At 38.7% G+C, this 27,496-nt stretch overlaps 1 protein-coding gene across 1 annotated transcript; it reads right to left on the bottom strand.

Moving 5' to 3' along the window:
• Window positions 1–496: 496 nt before the first annotated feature.
• On the bottom strand, window positions 497–25,360 carry tspan15 (tetraspanin 15). The gene is made up of 8 exons (XM_034581861.1): window positions 24,979–25,360; window positions 17,643–17,828; window positions 17,094–17,168; window positions 14,524–14,619; window positions 6,535–6,651; window positions 4,186–4,236; window positions 3,315–3,431; window positions 497–1,863 (listed from the first exon to the last, which is right to left on the bottom strand). Exons 1-8 carry the CDS (start codon window positions 25,066–25,068, stop codon window positions 1,702–1,704), a joined length of 894 nt encoding a protein of 297 aa, XP_034437752.1. The 5' UTR covers window positions 25,069–25,360; the 3' UTR covers window positions 497–1,701.
• Window positions 25,361–27,496: the final 2,136 nt, after the last annotated feature.

Here is a 27,496-nt window from a genome sequence, read left to right as displayed (position 1 = left end):
ATAACGCTCCTTCAACCCTACAAAGCAAAGTGGGCTCCTATGTAAACCTCTGTAAGTCCTATTTCAGCTAATGTCCTGTAAAAAATTAAAAAAAATTAAAAAAATTAAAAAAGGCAATCATTTAAACTTGAAATGCTTGTAATTGTGTTTGAGCAGTGATGTAAGTGAAGTATTAGACATATCATTAAGAGGTGGTGGTGCAGTCGTGTGCAGCCACAAAAGGAGGAAAAGGCGGGGAGATGTGAAATTAAAATTCACTTCAAGATGGATGAGCTCTTTGGTCTCAGTTTGCAACTTCACAACAAACCTAAATTCAGAAGCACATTCATTTCACATTATTCACATAAGTCATGACAAATATGTGTCTGAAAATCTTAAAACCACTCTGGAGCTTACAGGAAGTTGTAACATGTTCTAAGGCACATGTTTCATATGGGTTTAAAGCATAATAAGGATAATGATTTGTCCTGGGAATTACTCATCTCATTCTGTTTTGGAGACCAACGTAATAACTGCCTGGATTATTTTCAGTGCAACATGTTTTCAAATTAAGAAACTTTTGCAGGAACAAGTAGTGATGAGGGGGTCTGGTACTGTAGCACTCAGACAGCATATATACGGTTGTTCCTCTGATTGGTCAGGTTTCAGGGAACAAAGCCAGTTTGAACGTGTCATACTGTGAGGTTCAAGTCGAATGTCACGAGTCACAAGGTTTTGCATTTTAAAGCACGTCATGTCTGACCAATGTAGACTTATTCCCTAAACTCCTCCCCTCACGTTGACACTCAAAGTGTGCACTCTATTAGCGTGGCAAATCAGCACACACAGCATCTGGGGAAACTTAACTAAACCCTGAGCTTCTGTCTTGTTATGGCAAAGGCACTACATTAGCATCTATCTCTTTAAAATCAACTCACAATGGATAATGTTGAGCCCTTTCTCAACATTCAGCAGGGAGCCATTGTTAAGACATCTTGAAGGTTCAGAAGGTTCAGTATGGTCATAGAGGAATATGCAGGCAGGGTATGATGCAGAGTTCCATTTCAAACCTCAGGGTGTGTTCAAACATACAACCAAGGAAAGGAGTCCTACTTTCAGATGACAGACAATGTGTATTTAGCACTACAGTGTTGCAGTGTAAACAGTGGTGTTAGTATTAACGGAGCAGAGTTTGTATAAAGCAGTCACAAAGAGTTTAACTGGTGGTAGAAAACCATCAGTGAACACAGTTAGTGCTGTAGACTGTGTTTGTGTAACTGAACAGATACATTTCAGGATATATAATAACACTAAGAGCAAAAGTGGTTATGTTGGTTTCTGTGTTTATCCCTGAGATTGTCTGTGGCACAGTGCAGCTCATCACTTAATGAGCTCTTATTTCCCACTCAGGCATCAGTACACTGCATGTTAACAAAGTCATTCAAAACGATTCACTTTCTTGGATATATACACTCAATTTACAGTAAAACTGAAAAAAAAAAAAAACATGAATATTAAATTCCAAACAATGAGGATGCAAAACAATTCCTTCTTCCCAATAAAAAAAAAAAACATTCCACATGCTGACGTGCACTTGTATTGAGCCGGCAGTTCGAGGGCAGACTCCTGCCAGTGGTTGCAACAGTCTCTGCGTCGACTCCAGTGCTTTAACCAGCTGTGAGCGTTGACTGGAGTCCATTAGCTGCCCTCTGCTCAGCTCCATCAGTCGAAGTCGGGCATACACTTAAACCATTTGGACACACGGCCATGACTCTTGGCTGTTCTCCCCTGTGGGCCCAGTAGCCCGTCCACGGAGTGACCGTACTCACTGATGGAATCTTCAACACGCGTGATGTACAGCCAGCTGATTATCACACCAAAGAACTAGAGAGAGAGAGAGACAGAGAGATAAGCCAAGTGCCGGAAAGGAAGGAAGGAATGTCACCGTTGGTGCTTGTCATTTGTTGATGTTTCCCTCACTTGAATCCTACCCCCAGGTCTTAGTCGTTTCCAAAAGGGACGCGAGGAAGAGATATGACATGGATGCAAAGAACTGGAGACATCCACATTAAAATCATCACCCAGATCTGGCTGATTTAAACAGACAACAGAATCTTCCTATGACTATATTATTATCCATGACAGGGATAATAATATGGGAAAATGATCCACAATGAAAAGAATCTATCTCATGAATGATGAACGGGAACTGCAGACATCTTTAACGATGGTGAACCAGATACATTTTTTGTGTGAGGAGACATGAAATTGGCCAATGAAGCCTGTTATGCTTGTTAAAGTCCTGTATGTATGTAGATACCCTCTTAGATTCATTGATAGCTGCCAGTGAGTGTGTGTGTGTGTGTGTGTGTGTGTGTGTGTGTGTGTGTGTGTGTGTGTTATGTGAATTTAAATGAGAGGGCTGAGACAGAAGTGACAAGATGATGGAAACTAGCTTTCGTGTCTCTCATTCCCACATCCTCTAATGGATCTTATGCAGGTTTGGAAGTGTCACAATATCTTCTGGAAAATGTTTTTAACGCTAGAAAAACAAAAATTTTCAAAAATCACATCGCTTAAATGTAAGATATATTTTTCTCAATCAGTTTATGTATCGAGAATTTCGCCTGCTTTATTTGAAACTTCAATGAAAAGACCAGCATGCAAAACGTTTTGTGAAAATTGCACTGCTTATTTTCTCCCTGGGAACGTGGAGCATGGAGTTGTCAGATGAACCCGAGGTAAAGCAATTTACAGTTACTGGTGCGTCAGAGTTGTTTTCATCAGACAGGCTGTTGAATATGGATAAAGGTTTTTCGTGCTTCTGATATTCACAAACATTCTGGAACTAAAGATGCACCTGTTCCGTCATTGTGAGACTTTTAGCAAATATTTCGGTGAGTCTTTGATACCTATGACGGTTCCCTTCTTAAATGTTTGCTATAATTATCCACCCAGGGACACAACAGAGGAGAGTAGCCCTTACACCAGTACAATAAATCTTGAGATGGACTTAATCCCTTTCTCCTCAGGCAGACCAGTAAACCTGCCTGTTTCTGTAACTAATGGTCTTGTATGTAACAATGCACTCAGGGATTAGTGGCTCCTCAGTGTGTGTGTGTGTGTGTGTGTGTGTGTGTGTGTGTGTGTGTTTGACAGAAAACAATGACTGGTGCTCCTCAGGCATACCCATGAGCCAATGTGCTACCGCTTTTGTGCTTGCATGCATGACACATGCACTGGACCCCAGATGAAAAATTAAAGCAATAGCCCTGTAGTCTCACATGGTTCCTCAGCGTGCGTGCGTGCGCGTGTGTGTGTGCGTGCGTGAATACCTGCGGCAGTAGGATCCCTAACAGCACTCCAGCCATGATCTTATAGTTGTCTAACAGCCAGATGAAGAAAGCATCAGTGCAGCCTCTGATGTGAATGACTTCAATCAAGTCCAAACGCTACGAGAAACACAACACTTCTTATCAGCTAGGTCCATTTTCACAGTTTTATAACATTTACACCTGAGAAAACACAACAATAATATATTTTACCTGTGTGCTGAGTTATCAAACCCCAACAGCTGCACAAATATGATGGGTAATGTGTTCTGTGTGGTTTGGTTTGTATTTTTATTTTCAAATTCTATTTCACATTTTGTGTATACTTGTAGAATAACTGAAGGCGAAAATGGCCTGGGGGGGGGGCGGCGGCTTTTCTCGGCTAAAACAGAAAACCTTGAATTACATCCTGCTTCCAGTAATATTAAAAGCTTTATTTCCTCTGCTATTTTTTTTATATATCTGTGCTTAAATCAATCATGAAATGCTTTTATTTGTGAGTTGCTGAAAGGCTTTGCTGCAGAAATGGTGAGAACCACAAAGTGCACATAACAGCCACAGACGCACTGTGTCACTGCAGGGAAAACATCCTGCTGCCAGAGAAAAACAACCACCACCATCACATAAATCTACATAAATACACAGCATGTGTCCGACGTTCTGACACTGCCAGCGAACATTATTATGATCTGGCTTTTAAAGCAAGCGCCATAATTTAAACTGACTTTAAAACAGAGGGGCACCTGTGACACTTTTTAACTCTGAAATCGTGTGAATATCCACACAATTATATGTAAACTTATATAACCTGTATGACAATAAACATGTCCAAACATCTATCTTGTCTTAATTCAGTCATGTAAATCAGTCTTACCTCTTGTTTGAGCACATTGCAGCCACACATAGTGTTGGCCACTTCATTAGGCTGCAGGAGAGAGAGGCAGAGAGAGAAAGACAAGAGTTAGAAATAAAAAGACAGTGAGAGACAGACAGTAAAAACACTGAATAGTCATGAGCATCAGGAGTCCACAGCAAACAGAGGGAAATATGCAGGGTTGCAATCAAAAGCTGAAAACATCATAGACTAAACAACTGAAGTTTTAAGCAACTATTGCAAGACTTTGATTCGTCACTGGAGCTCATGCTGTTAGGTCAATGATAATGAACAATGCACTTGCACATGGACCTCATACATGAACTAAATATGATTTAAATGAGAATTGAAGTGACCCTTTTACCAGAATGACTATGAAACTCAATATGTGAAAGACGTCACTGGTATCTATTTTACATTTGTACCAATTGACTACAGTCTAAAGAGTGCACATGCATTTTACTGTTCATATAAGAACATAAAGACTGTGTGTAATTCCAGTATTTTCCTATGTTAATAGAATAAGCATTATAAATAAATCACAGTTGTCAATCAGCTGCAACAAGATGTGATCAGTTTGAGCTTCTGTCCCCGCCATGTGTCGTCTCTGGCACACAGAGCTGTGTCATTTGCCAGATTTTCCCTCCATCACCACATGTCAAGAGCAAATTGAACTTCTGTGATCTGTGAGACACTTTTTCTCAATATGAGTTTTTTTTTCTGGATACATTTATGTAGAAATGACAAACGCTGCTGGCAGTGGATCTACATATTTTAATAGTAATGACGGATAAATTAAACTCAATGTGAATAAAAAAGTTAATAAAGAGAACCCCCTCTAAAAATGTATTATTGCTTCACCACTGTCCAATATCTTGACTGTGATAAAAGCAGGCCTGACTACAGTAAAAATATTATTGGCAGCCATTAGGTAGCTGAACATTGTTTGAGCCCAAGCAGCAAGAACTGCAACTTCATTAGACACAATACGATACTTAAATAACGGAAGGAAAAACAAATTACAAGCACTGACAGGATAAAAACAATTATAGACATAACATGTAGGGTAATAGGAAATCAAATCACTTTATTAATTAAACTTTTCATTTCAACTGACGTAATAATGTCTGTTGTAATAGACCAAAAGACTCAATAATGCAGCATTGTGAGTCAGTTGAGTTAAAATCTTAATGCATAGCTCTGGTAACTGAATTAAATATTGAGGACACAGGATAAAGGATTGGTGAGTTCAGTTATGAGGGATTATTCATCAATTTAGTTGTCTGAATAAAACCTTTTTGTTTGTTCTCTATGAACTCTGGGAGAGTGTAGGTGTATAAATTACAGGGGAACATGTGATGTTTTGTGTGGGAGAAAATCATCTGTCTTTGTGTGTGTGTGTGTGTGTGTGTGTGTGTGTGTGTGTGTGTGTGTGTGTGTGTGTGTGTGTGTGTGTGTGTGTGTGTCAGCGCACAGATTTAATCACCATCATCGATATGGATGGTATTCACAGCTACAGTTAATGCGGATTACAACAGTATTTATTTAGTAAGTAAGAACCATACCAACCAAAGGAAAACTACAACATTCAATATGCATGAATAAGTGAATAATGAATAAGACACTGAAATAAAAAGCATTTTCTGATTACCTTAACCTGAATAAGGTTATACTCTGAATAAGAAATAATCTTATTAGGACTCGTAAAGTATTTTGACATTAGTCACATTACGTAGACATTTAAACATCTTCATCACATTATAGAAATTACAGCAGTTACCAACTGCTTGACCAATCATGCTCTAGGTTTGAGTGTAAACAGGATGGAAAAATATGAGGAGATGAAGCTTTTGCAAAATTGTGCATTTAAAATTCTGTTGATGTGAGTCATAATCAGATGTACGGAATATGAATGTAATATTCTATAAGTAACTCATGTCCAGATAGATAATAAAAAAATTGTCAGAATAAGGTTAATAGCAAGATTATTTGTGTCCATGTAAACATAAGTGAAATATAAAAATCTGGACATTAGTGTGCATGTAAACATTCAAACCCATCGAGCTCATGATGATGTTCAGGCCTTGTTTTCTAGGTTTCTAGTGCTGTGTTGAGAGGTACATGTATAAGTACAATATAGTTGTACCACCTACTATGATTGTGTACTAGCAGCAGTAGTAAAATAACTGGTTTAGTTGTGATAGCTGAACCCAAGCTGAAACGGAACAGATAACACTGGGATTCTATATTAGTAGTTTAGCAGTAATAGTGCCAGGAATGGTGTCAGATATTGTCAGCAGCAGTTAGTGTTGTGATAGTAGTAAGAGTTAAAGTAATTGTGGTACCTACCTTAGTAGTAATGCAGCAGGTATACGGGACACCGCAGGCCATTGGACCAGGTGCAGAACAGTTGTGGTACATGTTGACCTCCCAGTCGTTGTACTCCTGAGCTCCACAACACTTAAACTGCCAGAGATGAGACAAATGCAGAGATGAGACAAGTGCAGGGATGAGACAAGTGCAGAGATGAGACAAGTGCAGGGATGAGACAAGTGCAGGGATGAGACAAGTGCAGGGATTGGAAGAAGGAAGGAAAAACAGAGATAAAGAACGAGATGGAGAAAAATGTATAAGGTGAGGAGGAGATAAGAGTAGAGATGGGGTGGGCAGGAATGAGGGGAGGGATAAAAAGTAAACAACTTTCTATTTCTTATTATTTCTGCTGTGCTCAGGCAATGCCAGTAACATTTTGCAATGATATGAACCATAATTAATGATGATTTGCATGTAATTACGAGTCTGTTTTTCAAAGTGTGCGTTTGTCTCCCTCCTACTTTACCTCAATCTGTGGACAGGTGGTGGTAAGGCTTAATATTTGCTCTGAATCACTAATTTAGACAATATCAGTTTGGAAATGATATATGATAATCATAATAAGAAAATTATATATATATATAAGTTATATTGTTTGGTGCATCATGAAGCATTTGGGTAATTACATGCAAATCAATAGATTTGAGAACATTTTCCTTCATGATTGTTTTGGATTCGCTTCATACTTTATGTAAGTAATGGAATCATATCCAACGAGCAATGTGCAAAGATTTCAGATTGTATTTTCTTTAGATTTTTAGATACAACCGGAATATTGATCAACCTGATCTATATAACACATTTCATGACACAGTTACAAAGAGCTTTACAGGAACAAAAATGTTAACTAGAAGGGCCCTCAGAGAGCATCTACCTCCAACAAGGTTAACGTCCTATCTCACTGTGGTAAAGAAAAAAGGGAATCAATAATTCTGGATCTTGCGGTTTATCAAGATCCATTCCACAATGTCATGGGTTCTTCCTTGGGTCGTAACCCCCCCCCCCCCCCCCCACAAACTTTCAGTGCAGTAGTTTGAGTAATCCAGCTGACAGACCGACGGCATGAAACCATGACCTCCTTGGCAGAGGTAAAATGATGAGTTGAAGGCAAACAATAGGAAACAATGAAAAGCAATTTGAAGATCACAGATAGAAATGTCATAAAGTAAAAATCCTACAGATGAGATAAGAGTAAAATAAGATAAATGTTACTGCAAATTGATGAATGTTAAATTCTTTAAAATTTGAGGGGAATGTTCGACACAATAGACGGCTTTCACCTCTAAAATGGTTGGCCAACAGTTACACTGAACCACGAAAGACCATTTCAAATCATTATTTATAGTTGTCATATATAGTATAATTAAAGCCCTTTCTTAGCAAGGACATCAAATAATTAAATAAAGTTTCTCACCTATATAAGTGCATAGTGCTCTTGCATGACAAAGTGCACCTTAAAACAATACTAATCATCAATGACCAACTAATAAACAGGATAAGTTGAGGGAATTTGGGATAACTTTTGAAAATATTTGCATTGTTGGGTGCAATATCATCAAGTATGACACAAATCCAACATGGTCAGTCAGGAGGCCTCCGTCAATTTGACCAATGATTAACTTTGTCCCCCCCTCTTCAGGGATAAAATACATAAATAATTAGCATGTTATGAAGATCAAGACCACATCGCTCTATGTTCTCTTACTCACATTAACAAATAATAAAATCCAAAATTCATATTTTTTTCCAATACACAGGCTCTCTAACTTATCGTAAACACTCAGGCAGCATTTGAAAGCGGCAGCCTCAAAGACCAAAGTGTTTCCCCCAGAATCAATCTCACCTAGGGACTCCACTGATTCGTGCCAACCTCCTGCTGTTGGTTTACGGGCACAAAATAATGTGACAGCAACCAATTACATTTATTGTCCTCTATTCCAGCCATTACTGAACAAACCTTAAAAAAATAAAAAAAAACATTATTTCAAAGGGCCAATAAACGAGGCTGGAGCAGCTATCTATAGAAAGATAATTATTTTTGCTTTCGGTTGAGAACTTCTGAGTCACAATGACTGAAACATGGTTTCAAACAACTTCATTATTTGGTATAATTGACTGTTTCTGACAAATCGTGCTGTTTGTAAAAACTGCTCTGTCCAGCATCCCTGATTATTTCATTTTTATTGAATAAATAAAAACTGAGATAATTCATTCTGATGCAAAACACAAAGACATTTGTCATGGTCAACAGAACTCCTCAGGGCAGTTAAGGCAAAGCTGTAACAAAGAACTCTAATAGGATGCAGCTGTTACTGATGTTATTAGTGATGTAGAGGTGGGGAGATTTCTCGACTCTCAGATGCGTCGCGCTGCGGACATGGAGGACTCTGCATCGATGCAGAAACAGGACAAAATTGATTCATGTTTTGCGCTACTTTCATTTCTTTAGCGATGTCCTATAACAAGGCTGGTTTAAACTTAATGAATGTCAAATCAATGTGGAGAGCACTAACCACTGTTACAGACTGACTGGTGTTGTCTGATTTTTTAATTGAAAACCTTATTTTGCAAATTACAGCACAATTGTAATAACAGTAACATCTGAAATGTTTTAATCTGGAATCAGTTCCATTTCTATTTGATTTGTATTTTCACTGGGGAGAGAGCAGCTGCAGAGCTGCTGCAGAGAGTAAAGACTAAAAAACCCAAGAGTCACCATAAGCTGTGCTCTGCGGTCATTTAGTGAGACAGATACTTTCTTGGGAGGGAGGAAGTGAGTCCAAAAGGCAGTAAAAGAGAAAAAGAGGACAAACAGGACAAAGGGTCAGACTCAAGAGAGACAGTAAGAGAGGATGAGACAAGAGATAAAGAGGAAAGGTGAATAAATGAATAACAATGAGTTGGCTCTTTGGCAGACAGTGTGATCATGATGTCAGGCTGCCAGGAAGTAAATATTTCCTCCCGATGGTGTGACAGCAGAGAACGCCAACTCTGGGTCAGGACCCACACAAAGGTCGCAGTGAGGCAAAGCAATTATGATGTGATTCATATCTGTAACTGTAAGGTATTAAATCAACAAAACATTACAAGTTCACACAGGCAGAGTAACAAGTAGGTGCAGCTGTACAGTACAATGCAATTCATCAGTCATGCAGTTAATAATCACTTTGGGAAGAGTCATGTCGAGTGCAGTTTTTAAGATCAACCTGAAGCTCCGATCTCTCAAAACACCGGCCAACACCAACGAGACTGCAGAAGATGACTGAAGTACCTCTCACACTATAAACTCTCCCTGCAGTCACTTTGCAGACGACTGTTGACTAATATTAAAGCAAAATATAAAGTACGTAAAGAATTGTGACCAGTTATTCTAGTGTTTTCCTTTATTTTCATCTCTGTCTTAATCAAACACTATTTCTGTTAGACCCTAAAACAAAGGGTAATGCCTTATATCACAGCCCGGAGTAATTACTCCAGAGTTACAGTGCATACATGTAGTATATCTGAGAGCTGAAGTTATGGATTAAGGGGGTAACAATTTTGGGATTCTAAAAACAATTATTTATACTGCAGTTATATTTGAAGTACTGGGTACCTATTCTATTACTACAGGATTTGTGGCTCAGGAGGTCGACTGGGTTGTCCACTAATCGGAATGTCAGTGGTTCGATCACAAACTCCTTCAGATTGCATGTTGAAGTGGCCTTGTGCAAGATACTGATCCCCAGACTTTACCAGTGTGTGAATATATGTGTGATAGAGACTCACTGTACCAATGTGTGTATAAGTGTGTATGTGTTTAAAATTTGTCTTTAACATTATTGCATGCTGATTGAAGCTAAATTAACAATAATGATATCGATGGGGAGTTTTTGATGCTGACCTGTTACGTTTCGATACCTGATGAAGTTCCTGTTTTCAGTAAACAAGGTTTTACCGGCACAATGGTCCACTGTGGGGGTATTAACTCTGCAGCAACTGCTTCAGCATTCAAATCAGCCTGACATTATTTGATTTGCATGAAGCGTGACTTTCATATTGAAATGTTCTGTAAAAGTTTAATATGTTAGTATTTTATTTTCATTGTGTTAAAAGTTAAAATGTCATATAAACAACCTCTACCGTTCCTAGAGTAGTAAGACGTTAAGTTAATAATCAGCCTCTTGTTTACAGCTGAAGGTGTTAGCATCCCTCCATGATTGAAAAGGACACAGTGGACAACAACAACAACCAGGAGGTAATCAGTCAGTGAAACACTGGCAGACAGCTAGTGGCCACGTGATGATAAGGAGGAACTCTTATCTTGTTGTAAAGCAGCAGAGGATCTGGAGTAACACAACCTGACCGAACAATCAATGGCTCCAAACGAGAATGGACTGTTCCTGCCGATGTTAAGCCAGCCTCCTATCTGATGGATGGATACAGTCTTAAAACTGAGCAATCATCAATCAATAGATAGATGGACAGGCGGAGTTACCGATTGGTCAGTTTTGACAGGGCATCATTGACTGGATATTTTAAATAGCTTCACTACCACTACACTTTGATCGCCTCTTCATTTCATAGGTTTTGTTAATACATTTTTTTCCTAAGGTTGCATGGTTCAACTAAATATATTTAATACTCACGTGACAGTCCGGTGGAAAGAAGAAGCTGTTTTACCTCATTTTAGGGTGTGACTGTTTAGTTTAATAAGACATGAAGCCCAAGCATATGCTCCTCTCTGACTGTTAGTTTGTTTATGGTTTTATATGGTTTTTAAGGAATATTTATGGACAGGATTTGTGAAAATCACGTGAAACATTAGATTTATTATTTATCTTTATACTAACATTGTAAATATGACATTCTGATTCTGTATAATCAAATCAGAGTTTGTTATTTAATGGTTTGAAGACCCTCAGCTCCATCTCTACTGCACTGTTTAACTGTAAAGGCCCTTGAGAAAGAAAGAGTCTACCCAGTAGCAAACAGGGGATGGAGCCGTGGTAGAGAGGTGTTTATATATACACATTTTAAAAAAGTTAGTTGCACTTCGACAGAAAATGTGCGATGTAAATAAAATGGCCTTGACTTGCTTTGACAAAATGGCTCTCGTGATGAATCCAGAATGAACTTATAAATATGAATGATCTCTTTTGTGTCACTCACAGCAGTAATGAAGTCAGCGTCCGTCCAAATGACGGAACAGCTTTGTTGTTTGCAGTGCTGTGAAACGTGTTGATGCAAACCACATAATCCCAGAAGCTGTGAGAACACTGATAGCTGTAACTCCTGATTAAAAACGATCTGGAATATTTAATCTGTGTGGTGTTTGTGAGGATGGGCGTCTTGATTCGCTAAGGTGTCCTCTGACAAAGCAAAGGAAAAATGAAGCTTATTGCAAAAAGGCACAGCAGTAGTCAATATTATTATTAGTGTTTTGAATAGGCAATGTAATTGTGCTCTTTGCTGTCTTTCTCGGTGTTGAAGACAATGGAATCGTTTCTGGTGTAATAAATGTCAAATTCCCATTACAATACTGAGGACTCATTAGTATTTTGAATAACTAGGCAATGTAATTGTGTTGGGGGGAAGCGCTTCACTGTCTTGCAGTGTTGAAGACAATAGAATAATTTCTGATGTAGTAAATGTCATATTTCCATTAGAATACTGAGGAGCAGTGGACGGAAAAGGTCAGATTGGAATTAATTTGATACAGGATATGATGTGACCTGCCACTGATCCATGTGTTTGTGTTGTGGTCAGAGGATGGGAGTTTTCTCATTTCCTGTTGTTGAAAACCTGATATGTGTTTTACAGCTGGATCCAAAAGCTTAAAGGTGTCTTCTGTAACTGGAAAGACTGAGTTTTTTTGTGAACACATCTACGAATTGGCGACACGTTTACAAACTTCAATACATTTGAATACAGATTCGAGTTTTTTTTTTTTTTTTACATTTGGCACACACACACACCACATTTGCAGATTCCTGTACACATATCAGAACAATCTGATTATGCACACAGAATGAGGTGATACAACACAAGTCTCCACTCACAGCTCTGCTACAAATGCTTATAAATATGAACCTGAAACCAGAGAATATTCTACAATTTTGCAATAAAAGGGACAAATTATATATTGATTGGTGATTGATTGATCAAAGTGGCTGCCACACAGGTATACCACAAAGTATTGGGTTCAGTATAAACTTCTTTTATTTGCTTTTTAAATGGTGTGTTCCCTGAACAATTCCCCGTTTACAATTAGGTGTTTGCCCTTTGTACACGTAGGTTAAACTGAAGACCCACATGTTTTCTCAGCCTGTTGATTGTCCATTCTTAGCCTTTTATTTTATCTTATTGTATTTGTGACAAGGCTGATTCAAACACTGCAATGTTGATTAGGAAATATTAATGAAGAAGTGGGAAAATCTAAATCAATCAACAATCACAGCAAACAAACATGGACTGATACTCTCCTCTATGATAGGATATGACATGTAATTATATTTTTTATAAAACACCTCCTGTTGAATTTACACTTCACATCGGTCCTGTTAGTGTTAGGGTTACAGTTGACATCCCTGATCTCAAACTTTATCCATTAGAGTGATGTCCCCAGTCTGGTTATAAGGCTGCCCAAAGCTGATAAATCACAATATTACAATGCACATAACACACTAAAATAAAATATACTTGGTCAGGTGATATAATCTTCAGGGAATAGGGGAATAAAACATCTGTAAATGTAGGTTGAGGAGGTTACAGAGCACACCCAAACGGAAACAATTGGCACTGATGACAGAGTCTCTCAATCAACCAAGACATTCATGAATGTCTTAATATGAAATTATTTGTTTGGCCCCTGAAGCTTTGAACACATCCCAGATTTAAAATTTTGACAGATTACCATGAAATTTTGTGGAAGGATGTGGTATGGGTCAAGAAAGAGCCAAATACATTTTGGTGCGGATCCCGACAAAGCGACAGATCTAGGATTTTCTTTCCACTTTCTTTAACAATGTGAGAAGTTGTGTTTTTTGATATTTTAACTAATTTCTCTATGAATAATACATGAATCTTGATTAATTGACATTTTTTGTGGACTGATCTCTCTGTGTGCGTTCAATTTGGCGCAGATCGAAATACAGATGCAGATATAGCGGATTCAAATGTTTTTTATAAGGGGATTGTTGAGCGGGGGCAAAAAAAGGTGCTATAGTTTCATTCTAATTTCCATCTGAGCTCAGTCCCACAAACCAGAGAGAATAAAAAAAAGAAATCTCTCATTCCAAATATCCACAGCTGATCTAAATCTGACAGAAAATTCAACAAGTGCATCTTGATCATAGAAAGAAACAGATATGAGTGGTAGCCTCACCACACATTGGCACCTCAGAGTAACGTAACTACAAGCTGACACAGTTCCCCAGATGAGGAACTTTACCTGACTTTCAATTCCTAAACCTTTATATCTCACAACCAGCTAAGTAACTACTTATGGGGCTTCAATCATCCAAACTATCATTTGATCAAGTCACAATCTGGTCACTCTGCGACACGGAGTGACGCCTGCAGACTGAAGGAGCATTTGTTGTTTCTCTTCTATTAATGAGAGGACTTGCCGGCTGCTTCTTAATTTCACTGTGTGATCAGTCTGACACTGCATCACTGTGTACTTGCTAAAAGTTGGCAGTGAAATCCTCAGCTGCTGTGTGTGTGGCAGGATGATGGACTCTGGGAGCAGGTGTACAGTGTTGGCTTGGCACATTTCGCTCAGTATTTTGGACACGACTTGCTGAGGATTATCCAAGTTCACTGATGGTAGTTTTAACAGACCTTGAATCAGACGTGTGATGGTAACCATGGTTGCTGTCTGTTCTGTATGTGCATTATTTGAACGTGACCTTTAAATTGAGTCTTTTGTTGACAGGAATGTTTTGGTGAAATGACAGAAAAGTAGGAGTGGTATAACCTTACCTTCTTCTGAACAAAGTCCATGATATTTTTGAAGTCCAGGTCATCATAGTAGTTGACTATGCCCTTCCGGATGTTCTTGTTCAGTAAGTCCACCGTCTACGTGTGTAAAAATACAAAATACAGTTAGGGTGTGTTCAAGGGACAGAGGGGGGTCATGCTACCTTGTTGTTTATGTCAATGTCACAGCTGATGGACCATCAGTGTGTCACACAGGCAGCTCAGCTCTGCAGAGGAAGTGCTGTGACTAGTCAAGGTGACTGATCCACTGAAGTGGAATATCAAAATGTGTTGAGCATCAGCGAACATCTGTCACTGACAATCTGGTGCCGAGGGGTCACATTAGGTTAATGTGTCAAACTATCCACAGACTGGAAATACATATTTGCAGCTTGGAACTCCACTGAAGTAAACTCGTGGAAAGTTTGAATTTAGGAAGATGTTAATTTATTCTAATCATTTACTACACTGTACTGTTTGTAATTCTTTAGTTTTAAAAACTCTGCAATGGAGGTTATGCTTTTGCCCCTGTCCATTTGTATGTTGGTTTGTTTATTGTCAGTAGGATTATGCAAAAACTGCTAAACTAATATCCATAAAACTTGGTGGAAGGAGGGGAGGAGGGCCAAGGAAGAAGTCATTCAATCTTAGGGTGGATGCAGACTTAAAGAAATGTTAAATTGCGAAATAGGGCATTTATAGACATTTTCACAGAATTTTAATGCATGGATATTGATGAAAAATATATTTATATTTAGGGGACTGATATCCAGTCAAAAATCCCAATCTGGCTGATTTAAATGTGGTTTCATGGGGGTCTAGCTGTTGTTCAGTAACAAATAGGGCGAGAAACCTACATCAATGAGTAGCTGAGATAATCTGGATTTAGTGGGAATCAAAAATTGATATGCATCTTCAAGAGAAGAGAACAATGTTCAAATGAAAATTACAGATTTGGTGCAGAATTAAAGGAGACTATTGGGCCTCGTCTGAGGTACGTGCTCTACTGAGAGCTATTCTAGTTTCTAGTTTGTTAGCCTCGGATGTGTTTTCTTATTCAGGTCTAGCAGTGCTCTGTCTTCACGTCTCTTTGATGAATTGAGACTGCTACCCTCATGAGATTTAAGCAAATGAGCTTTTCATTTGATTTATTTTCTTCCTCCTCTGAACATACCAGGCCCTCACAGTGAATCTATTGGGCGAGACATTGCCTTTTAAACCACATTACAATAAGCGACTTTATAGACATGGAGTTAATCTACTAGTTTCCCTTTGAGACAGATGACACTGAACCATTATTAAAGAACTCATCACAAGATCACTTGGTATTTTCATCTTAAACATGGCAGTCATGGAAATGAGCAATAGAGAAAAACCTGTCTTTATAAAACTCTACTTATTTGGCCAAATGTAAATGAGATAATGGTAAAATAAAGAAAAGACATGCAAGCAGCTGGACATTTACATTCAAATGCATTGCAGGACACTATTTAAAACTATTTAGAAACTATAAAAGTTAATTTAAAAGAGGTAATTATTAAGTTTAAATTTGCAGGGAGGGGGATGTGTTCCACAACTGAAGACAGAGGCAGCCTAAAAGACTAAAGGAGAAAGAAATGAAGAATTTGAAAGAAGGATTAGAAGGAAGAAATGTGTGAGAGAGAGAGACAGAGGATTAAATACAAAGACAGGTCAAGCATACCAATATCACACAAACAATAATCCTATCTCATCTTGAGCAGGTTCATTCTGATTATGGAGTCCCTGTACATTTCCAGACCAGAAATATGTGCAAATAAGATTTCAGTCTGGTGTCATAGTCCCCATTTAATAAATGTACCACCTGCATGGTTTAGTTCATTATTTGTTTAAAATATGCAGCTGACATTGATATGGCATTAATACTTTTTTATTTATTACCAAATTTAGCTAGACCATTTCTATTACCTCGCCTGATGTATGCAGTGATACTGAGACCATAGGACGAAAATGGAATGTTATTTAGATTTATTTTTCTTTGGTTCGTATCATGTCCTTATGAACAGCAGCAAACCAGTGTCAGTTTACTGATATATATAAAGCTTTGCTTGTTATCATGTTCCCTCATGACAGAGCGGCAGTACAAATAATCTGTCCTCTTTCCAGGTCTTCATGGTGGAGGGGACGGTGTGTAGCTGAATCTATTTTTCAAACTGTAATCTCAATTTCCAATATCTTATATATAATCTTAATGCTTTGGTGTATTCTGTACAATAAATACAAATTTTATTGCATGTCTTAATGTGTTTTCTTAGCAATTTTTCACCTGTAACCGATTTATTGGGTTGTTTTTCTGTATCCAGTTGCAAGTAAATAGGATGTTGTAACTCCTCAGATTTTAAAGCCTTTGAGGCAAATTTGTGATCGATCCATCCACTATCTATGCTACTTATCCACTGAGGTTCACGGAGGGAGCTTGAGCTAATCCCAGCTGACGTCAGTAGAGAGGCAGCTATCTAAAGATAAGTAACGTGACTTAGCTGAGGATGGAAGTGTTTCTAAAAAATGATTGATCAACACCAGGGACAGCTCACCTGGTTGCGGAACACCAGCGCCAAGATTCCTCCGAGCAGCTCCAGGATCAGACAAACTGACAGAGTGTACATGAACTGTGATCAAACAGATAACAGAGAAAAGAACAATTATATACTTAGACATGTTTATCTTTATACTATTAAAATAAAATTCACAATAAACATAAATAAACATAATACATACAAAAAATTACAAATTCAATAATTTGTAGTTTAGAAATTATACATCAGGGTTTTTCAACACTGTCTTAAACTATATCTGTTGCCAAAGAGGCAGACATCTGTGCTCTGTTTGTTTGTGTGCTCTGAAAGACATCAGTGCAAAAGGGGATGTCTGTCTGCATCACTGCAAGAGCATCACTGCTAAAGAGATGCTTTATAAACAGATTTTAGCTCATATGAATTAAAATGAAACACTATGAAAAACACAGAATTAAACATTTACATACAATAAAGTCTAAAGTCTTAGTCTTAAAGTCTTAAGTATTAAGTCTTTTACTAAGAATCTAGGGGCCACGTACATAACTTGTGTCCAAGAACACCACTCACCACTTTCAGTAGAGTTAGATTATCTCTCAGTGAGGCCAAGACTCCAATCAACGAGACTATAAACATGACAATTCCCAGGACGATCAGGATTACAGCGGGGGCCAAAAACATCCCCTCCAGCGTCTTGAAGCGTTGTCTCTCCACCTCAGCATAGATACCAATGGCAAGGAGAAATCCACCTATTAACTGGAAACAAAGAGGAAGTAGATAGCGAGGCTTAGTCATCAGCTTTGACATAATGGGAAACAGGTAGAATTTGTGAATTATTATTATTTCAGCAACTTTAAATATTCGTAACACACACACAAAGAAGCATGAAGCTTTGTCTCCAGGTTGACAAATGTAACACACACACACACACACACACACACACACACACACACACACACACACACTTTAATTAGAATCATTGGAGTTTGGTCAAATCTAAATTCAATATTAAATTAGCTAATTAAATCAAAAATAATTTCTATTATCAACTTTTGAAAAAACACTGAATTCTTTAATTATGCTACATTAGTTAATAGTATAAGATATAACACATGTTTATATTGTAGTCTTATAAGTTCATATGTTAATTAATGGTTAATGTAAAGAATCACTAGGATGACCATAATCAAATAGAGCTGTAAAAATGCAGAACCTGCAACATGTTCATTAACTTTCTTTTGATTTTATTCCTATTTAAGCCTCTTGTATTTAAGCTGCTATCCCCATTTCTCTGGATGTTGGTCTGTGAGTGGGCCACAGGAGGATATCTGGAGGAAACCACAGAACTTCAATCAGGCGACCCCCTGATTCTTCCTCTAGTGCCACCAGAGGCAGAAAAACAATGATTCAGTCTGTGAACTTGACTCCAGCTCGGCCACCAGCTCATTTTGTAGGCTCATCCTATTTGATTTAACTGTTACCAGGCTAATTATAAACTTGGCCACTATGTTCACCGGGGAGTAAAGTTTTGCATTCAAAAAATGTCCAGATAGGGAAAAAAAAAAGGTTATGTTCAATTGATCATGTTGAGAGCATGCCAAACTGAACCACCAGGAAACGGACGATCTGCCTCCGAGTGCCACCATGAGGTGGATATTTGTGGCTTGGATCAACTCACATGAAATTTGTTACGTACATTTATTATTATCGGAATGAATTGCAATAACCTGGAAACCCACCTGAGTTATTGAAACCTTTGTGCTTTCTGCCAATTAGCAAAATGCTATCATGCTAATTGTGCTAAACCAATATGTTGAACATGGTTGTACCTGCTTTACCTCGGCATGTTAGCATTGTCACTGTGAACATATTAACATGCTTGCTTTAGCATTTAGCTTGAAGCACTGCTAGGCCTAAGTGTAGCAGCACAGTGCTGTGCTAGAATGGCTGTAGACTAACCTTGTTTAATCTTCCATGGACCAACTCTATCTATGAAAAGCTGAAACTGAAAACTGACCTCTCTGAGCATTGGCCTGTCTGTAGGAATCTCTACAGCCTCGATAGTATGAAACTTCTGCTGTGAGCCCACACAGAGTAATTAGTCTAATTATAATCTGCATTTTCATCCGACTGGAGAGGACAGATAATGTAGCATTATTGTTTATAAATGACAGCTTTCTTTAATTAGGTTCTCAGTAACACTTTGTTTGACACACACACACACACACACACACACACACACACACACACACACACACACACACACACACACACACACACACACACACACACACACACACACACACACACACACACACACACCATCTGACTCATAGTCAATTACTCCAACTTAATTCAATAATCAATTGAAGCCTGACTTTAATATTTTGAACTATCAGTGGTGTGAAGCAGATCATTTGTCTAGACCGCACGCACGCACACACACAACTTTATGATTCTTTCAGTTGCTCAGTTTTTCATCTCTTCATCCATTTTTCTATTTATCATGATGAATGTAGGCCTGTGAGCAGGCAACTGAAGTAGTGACTGATCAAATCCCAATGAACCAGAGTGCCATCAATTAATTTGTGTTAGGTGGGTATGTTTTCTGCCTCACATGTAGCTTCACATTAACCTGTTGGCTGCTAAACTCAATACAAACACAAAGCAATGGTTCACCAACATTAGAGCTTATGCTTCTTGCACAAGGAACCAGAGGAAGACAAACTTTATATATATATTTTTTGCTTCCTATTGATAACGCCTTTTGAAAATCAATAAATAAAACTGAGAGGGTCTAGACGCCATTTACAGCAATGCCATGCGCCATTCATTCATCTTCACACTTCAAACTCACTGCGTTGGTTTTTACTCCACACCTTGTCTTAAACCTTCCTTGAAGCTCTAATGACTTCCAGGAAAAAACACACACACACACACACACACACACGCACGCACGCACGCACGCACGCACGCACGCACGCACGCTCTCTGTCTCACACACACGCCACTCACACAGAGCAGTGGTACACATGTTGCTATTGAAAACACCTCGTTCCTCGACACATTTGCTGCTAATTGCTAATGGTGCAGTCAGCCTCCACATAATCTTTCTTCAGACAGGGAGGAGAGGAAGAAGCAAAGGAAGAAAGACAAATCTGAGTTCTAAAGGTCCGAGCAGTGTTTACACTCCACCATGATGTCTTTCCCTTACATGTCCCTGCTTGCTGTCTGTTATGGTATGCCAGCCAACCCCCCCCAAACCTCCCTTCCGTTCAGCCAAGAGCATTTTAAACAGAGCAAGTCTAAATTTCTGCCAACAATAAAATATGTCAACACTGATGAGTGATTATCTTTACAAAGAGTCTTGTGAAATCATTCAGGTTCATGTAAACCAATCTTAACTGAAATGGCTGAGATAATACAATAACACAGGCAGCGCTGTGTTTATCCACATGCACTTAGCTGCAGATGACTTGGTGACAATATCAGGGCATTAGCCAACACCTCAATAAAACAACTTTACAGAGCTGTTAATGTGCTTGACCAACCGCTATGAGGGTACGAGAGGGTACAGAGCTGAAACTAAAATGTAGCTTTGAAACCAGAATACAAACTGGTACACAGTTAACTGGAGCCTCAGCGCTGTGAGGCTCCAGTTAACTGTGTACCAGTTTGTATTCTGGTTCTGGTGAGACACTGTTAGATAAACCTTGAGTGAGTAAATAAAAGTTAACAAAAGCTGATAACACCATGCAGCGGGCTGAGGCTAAATAAACCCACAGCAACAAGACAATCAAAATGCAGGTTTTCTTGCGTTGCTCTGAGATTTAACTGAGAGGAATAAACAACTGATGGCAGTCAGAACTCATTTTACACACCGCTAATTATGTCCCAGTAATCAAAAAAATAACTTCTGCTCGGCCTACTACTGAATGCACTGTTTGCATTATGTCTCTACACAGAGTTATGGAATAGAAATGTATAGGTTCCCAATGACTGTAACACAAGACCTGTGGAGTTCACATCGCTCCCATACTTGGTTTTAGTTTTAGTTTTGGTTTTAGTCTTTGTCAACTTTAACACATTGGATCACACACAACAAAGCTAGATTAGATTAAGCTATTGTCTTTCTATGACTTTAATTATTTTCCACATTGAGAAGGAAATAAGTCACATTCTCTTACATTGTTCGTCCAACATATGCAATGTTGCTCAACTGTTTGCAGCTGTTCTCTGGCCCAAGGACATCCTGTCCTCTGCGACTGAATCAGTGTGAAGAACAGGTCATTAAAAAAATGGATCTTAAATTAGGAGCCAATAATAATATTTTTAACTAATGTGTATGTGTGTGTGTGTGTGTGTTTGTTTATGTGTATGCGCGTGTGTGTGTGTGTATGTGCGTGTGAACATTTGCAGATGTCTACATGTGACAATAGGAGGATGTGACAATATGACGTAAACTGCCCTTTGTTCTTAACAGCATGGTGCTGAGATAAACACGTACTTCAGAGACAGTGGGCTGTGAGATTGTGTCTTTAACGTGACTGAATCAATAAAAAAGTAAATATCACATTTTAATCTGTCTCACCCCCCCACCACACCCTTTCATTCTCAATAATAAAACCAATACTGACTCTTCTGCTTGTCTCTACAGCACCATCCCTCTCTCTCTCTCTCTCTCCTTGTATAAGGATTTTATATAAGTGATTTTCTTTAGCGCGCTGACTGTTGTCTCAATCAGATATACAATCTGCCATGTGGTCTATATGTGAAGGAGCTGCTGCAGGGTTTGGCTATGCTGCACAAAATCTTTATTCTGACAGAATGTAAGCCCTTAATGCATCTTGTTTCAGTTATCAAAATAATTTTGCTGGTGTCATTTCCTGGAGTCACATTTTATTCTTGCCATTTGAACACAAACTAATGTATGCAAATGATTATAATTAAAGAATTCCATGTGGTTTGGATATATATATATATATATAACATGGAAGTAGATTGTTTGGATATACAATATGTCTACTCACTTATGCTACTATCAATGGCTATATACCGCTATAACTACAACTGCTGCTCCCTTCATCTCTTAGCAGTCATACATTTTCTTATTTCTATTTATGTTAGACACTGTCTCAAATATTGTTATTTGCACTTATGTCCATCCTGTTAGGAGCCCCCCAGCAGCTCTCTCTGAGCTCTCTCCGAGGTTTCTCCTTTTTTCCCCTGTTAATAGGTTTTTCTTAGTTTTTCATTACTCTTGCTGGGGGCTACGGGCAGAGAATGTTGAACCTTGGTAAGACCTGTGAAACAAATTGTGATTTGTGAAAATTTGATTGATTGAAAACTTGAAAAATACATAACTAAAGCAGACTGAACCACTCATGATTTTACCGTGACTTTTTACACTAGTGCAAGATTTTTTAGTGCAGGAAGAGTTTTTCTTTTTACATGATTTTATTTTCCTACAAAGTCATGGACTGGGAAAATATGAATTCTGGGTGAGTTGGTTTGGAATAAACCTAAGTATGTTTTTTTTATTCATTTAATGATTCATCCAAAGTAGAAAGGATGAGAAGTGCTCTTCAGGCAACACTTCATTTCACCTCTTAACTGCCTCAGAAATCAAATACAGCCTCTTATTCCTGTGTAGGTGTCTCTATTTCTCCTACGTTCTCCTTGAAGAAGTCTGGATCTACATCTTAACTTCAGCTTCTAGGGCCTCTGATGGCACTTGGTCGCCGGACATCGGCCCATTGTCCCTGTGAGTAATCCCGACGTTTGGTGGCGGCACAAAGTCATCAGCTTACAACTATCTCCAACATAATTGATCAGCAGATAACTTCATATTCTGAGAAGCCTTGTTGTGTACATTGCCATATACATCTCTAAAAGCAGTGGGTGAAATAGGGTTTTAAAAATGCTTACTTAATAAAAAAAAAAACACTTTTGAGAAGATGGTAATACTTAAAGCTTGAGTTCAAAAATGACCAAAATAGTCCGTTATAGAAAATGTATAAAGTCTTTAAAGACTTTCAGTTACTCAACCTTGTTCTCCCCTTTACTGTACTCTACTTACAAAGCAGTGGCACTTGAATCGTGCATTTCACAAGCACGACAACATCCTGTGCCGTCGTCATATTAGGGACACAGTAATGAGTCATGAAGACGTGGGCTTATGCTATTCTACAGCAAGTTGGCAGTTTCCTTCTGCGGGTCTATTAAAAGATGTAAGTATTCAATATTACCAGTACCAAGGAATTGCCTGGTTAGCCATTTTATTCGACACTTCCCTTTTCTGTTTATTTCCTCTTTTTCGGTATCGAATGTATTTATTTATTTGTCTTACACATGCTGGTCATAGATGCCCCTCATTTTTATCTCAATTGAAAAATACACTTTAAGCAAGAATGAGAATCTTCCTGCACTTATTTTTGTTCTGACTTCCTTGTTTAAGTTGCATTCAACCCAACACTACTTCAAGTCCAATGCATTAATGTTGTGTGTGGAGATGTCCCAATACTGCAGAAAATGATGTAAAATATGCAGTTGCTGTACTGTTTTTAGAGCAGACAGTTTTTGGCAGTACTTCACACAGGAAGGTCCTACAAGTAAAACAGCGACATGTTATGCAAGACGTCAGTGTCGTGCTATTTAAAGAAAGTAATTGCTGTGTATTCCTTAATGTATTAATTTGTGCTCTTTTTGAAACTGACAGTAAAACTAGATAATTAAAGAAGATGTATTCTCTGTGTATTTGTTTTTCAAGGGGTTAAACCCGAGCCAGGCCATTCAACAATATCAGCAATCATTACTTCCATACAGGATTAATGTCATACAACACTTATAGTACAGTTTGGTTGTTATTCTTTTTTTAATGCACTGGTCAGTACTCAGTATTGGCCGATAAACAAAGTCCAGCTATCGGAATTGGTATCGAGGCAGGAAAAATGGCTTTGGAGCATCTCTAGTTGTGTGCCTCCTTGTGTATTAAAAAAAAAGGTATTTCATCTCCAATATTTTAGAAATATAAAATGCCTATAATTAATGTTAGGCTGTATATGCAGACAGAGTTGTATTATTGGGCTAAAGGACTGAAACCGTATCGGCCTAAGTGTCATTTACAGCACTAGACTGCGGTCATTTCGGTTTCTTTTTTGTTTTTTCCATTTACTGACGACAGGTTGCTGACTTATCATGTGGTGCGTGGCCCACACGTGACTCATGTCGTGATACAGTCACACACACGGATGTTAAATACGGATTTGAAGACTTTTTTGAACACATTTTCAAATCTGTTTACACACACACACACATTCAGACAAACACACATAATCTAAATACTGTTTGCAGATCCATGTACACATTCACAAATCTCATTACGCATTTGGAGATTCTTCTACACATTCACCAATCTGATAATACACAGACGGATTGAGACTCACATTTGTCAATAGTGTTGCTACAACAACGGCCCCATACCCAGATACTTCTTAGTCTGAATCTACTGTTCCTCTGTCTCCTCCTTCTTATCTGCTCTCTCTCTCTCTCTCTGTGTGTTCACAATGACAGTGTGTAATACCAGGTAAGATCAAGGTGAAGGTGCACGGAGGAGGGTGTGGTCAGCCTGCAGCATACACACGGTTATATGGTGTCATTCCACTCCTGCAGAATAACAGCTCTCCAACAGGTACAACACCTGTCGCTCACAGAACTAGACACTGAACTGTGCGCTGTTGTTCCTCGCCATAACGAGGGTCGCTTTTATGGAGCGGAAACACACACACACATACACATACATACACACACGCACACACGCACTCACTCACTCCCTGCCTGTTTGTCCCAGAGCTGTGTCCAGGCGCAGCAGCACGCGCCCCTGTAAGCGAACACGGAGGTTACTTACCCACCAGACGATGGAATACGCGAACAGGGTGAATTTGAGGACGATGTAGGAGAACCTGTGGCAGTATCGTATCTCATCGTTGTTGGACATGTTGTCAGACCGAGCTCAGTGGACGCCAGCGGCTTCCTACGCTGCTGCTGCTGCTGCTGACTGAGCACTTCCGCGTTGTCTCCACGGTGTCCACACCTGGAAGCGCGCGGCGGCCGGATGGAGGGATGATGGGAGGTTGGTGGCCTGATGTAAACTGTGGGTGGGAGACGTCATAGAGTTAAAGGCCCGAGCACCGACTGTGTTAGTCCGGGTTTTTAGGGCCCAGAATTCTCACGCTTCATCAGAGTCCCGACCTGAACAGATCTATTAGTCTTTAGGTACTGGTCGTGATAGCGCCACCTACTGGTACGCCTCGTTTTGCAACTTTAATTCGATCAACTTGATGGCGTGGACCGTGATGCGTGATTAGTGGGCGTGGTTCGGCGTTGCGTGACGGACACAGTTTATCCTTCCCGCGGTGCACAAAACGCACGCAACGCTCTATTCGTTGTCCATACATACCTAGCTGTGTATCAACCCTCTCATTCTAGTGAACACTAATGCTTAAGTTTTTTTACACTGACAACTTGAAACCCTGTGAATATAACCATTTTCTACCACATGAATTACCTCTTGTATTTTCTCCCATAATATGATGAATACTCATCAGCAAAGATCCCAATGTCACCCTGAACTTGAGAGAACACATCATTAATCATAATGGAAAACAATATTGGACTAATGACACTGCCCTGAGGAGTACCTTTTCCCATCCTATACCTTCCTGATAAAGCTGTCCCAATTCTTACCTGAATAAACTTATTAAATATAAAGTCTCTGATCCAATTATATGTCCATCTACTGTTTCTTCTTCTTCTTCTTCTTCTTCTTCTTCTTCTTCTTCTTCTTCTTCATTCCCTGTTTTCCTTCATGACATGTCAAAGACTGTCAAGGTGTCTTTGATATTACAGCCATCTAAGTCTATATAAAGGCAAATAAAGCGACCTGTTAGATAATGTTAGACGATGTTAGATACTAAATGTGATAACCACAGTTTTGGTATAAACTGCAAGAAATTGTGATTAAAACAGTTAAAATTAATGATGTATCACCTTCCATCCTATGCACAAAAAGATATACACAGATAATTACTTCCGCCAAGGAGGTTATTTTTTCAACCACGATTCTTTGTCTGTTAGTTCGCAGGATTACGCAAAAACATCTCATGTGCATGACCTTGTCAAACATCTTATTTTTGTTACAAGGAAATCGATGCCATCTAGAAATGCATTCATACAAATTCCATAAATTAGTTCAGAGTGGTTGAAGGGAAAAAAATATGAATTAAAGAAAACAGAATTAAAATTTAAAATAAAGGTGAAAAGATTTACCTCAGAGGAGGGGATTAACAGCTTCTTAAATGTAGCACATGTGTATATAAAATAATAAAGTGATGTGACTGATGAAAGAAGTAATAATATAATACGTTCAATTCTAAAGTCCTTAAATCATATTGCACAACTCAATATGCAACATAAAGCAGTATGGTAAACATGCGTAACTGAAAACTAGTGTGTACAACAAGGCACAAGTTACAATACTAAAGTGCTTTTTTTCTTAATGAATTATTATGGGGTTCTTAAATGACACTGAATAATAATATAGGCCGTGGATGCCTCTCCACTGGGCCCGTTCCCCGACCGCCCTCCCCCGCTGCCCCATCAGGTCCCGGGTTCGCAAGTGCTCGGGCTCGCACAGTGCTGCTTGGCATTCGAATCCCCATCAAAACACAAGGTTCTTGTATCTCGGACATACATGGTCCAATTGACTCCAAACCGGACATGTTTGACAAGAGTCCCCAGCCTGATGACATCTACACAGAAATCATGACTTAAAAACAATGCTTCTACAACAAATAATACGGAGTAAATTTTTCTCTTTAAATTGGGGTGTGGGTTCTCTTTAATAGAATGACGTTTTCCTGATCTGGTTTCAGTCTGCTGAAAGTAATGATTAAGATTTACAAACTAGCTTGAAGCACACCAGATATATTTAATATAGGTTCCATTTGTGCAATCTTGTATATGAAACAGCTAATGAAACATCTTTAATTGATCAATTGTGCCCATACAGAACTGGTATGACAGACTTTATTGATTCCATAACCATTTAAAACCATCCACTTTCTATGCCCATAACATGTAATTTTGCCCCCTGGTGGTGAATTATAATAGAGGCACAGAGAAACATCCAATAAAACCCTCAGATAAAAAAGCCAAAATGTGCACTTATTGAATTTCTGACTTCCACGCGTTACACTCACCAGCTGCTCTGTTACTGGTAAATAGAATAATACTTCTGAATCCCACTAATCACACATGGATCAATAAAACACATGCACCATTAGTACATTGCAGTGTTATGGTGCAAGTTTTGCCCTGAATTCTGTGCAGTATAAAAGCTCACAAATATAAATCTAGTGAGGTAT

The sequence above is a fragment of the Hippoglossus hippoglossus genome, chromosome 3 (assembly GCF_009819705.1).
Source record: "Hippoglossus hippoglossus isolate fHipHip1 chromosome 3, fHipHip1.pri, whole genome shotgun sequence".
Classification (NCBI taxonomy): domain Eukaryota; kingdom Metazoa; phylum Chordata; class Actinopteri; order Pleuronectiformes; family Pleuronectidae; genus Hippoglossus; species Hippoglossus hippoglossus.
This window is presented reverse-complemented; position numbering and strand designations above follow the sequence as displayed.

Bases quoted from the DNA above. Each gene is read 5' to 3' on its own strand.
- tspan15 (XM_034581861.1), bottom strand. From the start codon at position 25,068: ATGTCCAACAACGATGAGATACGATACTGCCACAGGTTCTCCTACATC. The intron at 17,169-17,642 runs GTGAGTGGTGTT...GTTTGATCACAG, and splicing joins ATCTAACTCTACTGAAAGTG to TTCATGTACACTCTGTCAGT. The intron at 14,620-17,093 runs GTGAGCTGTCCC...TTACACACGTAG, and splicing joins CGCTGGTGTTCCGCAACCAG to ACGGTGGACTTACTGAACAA.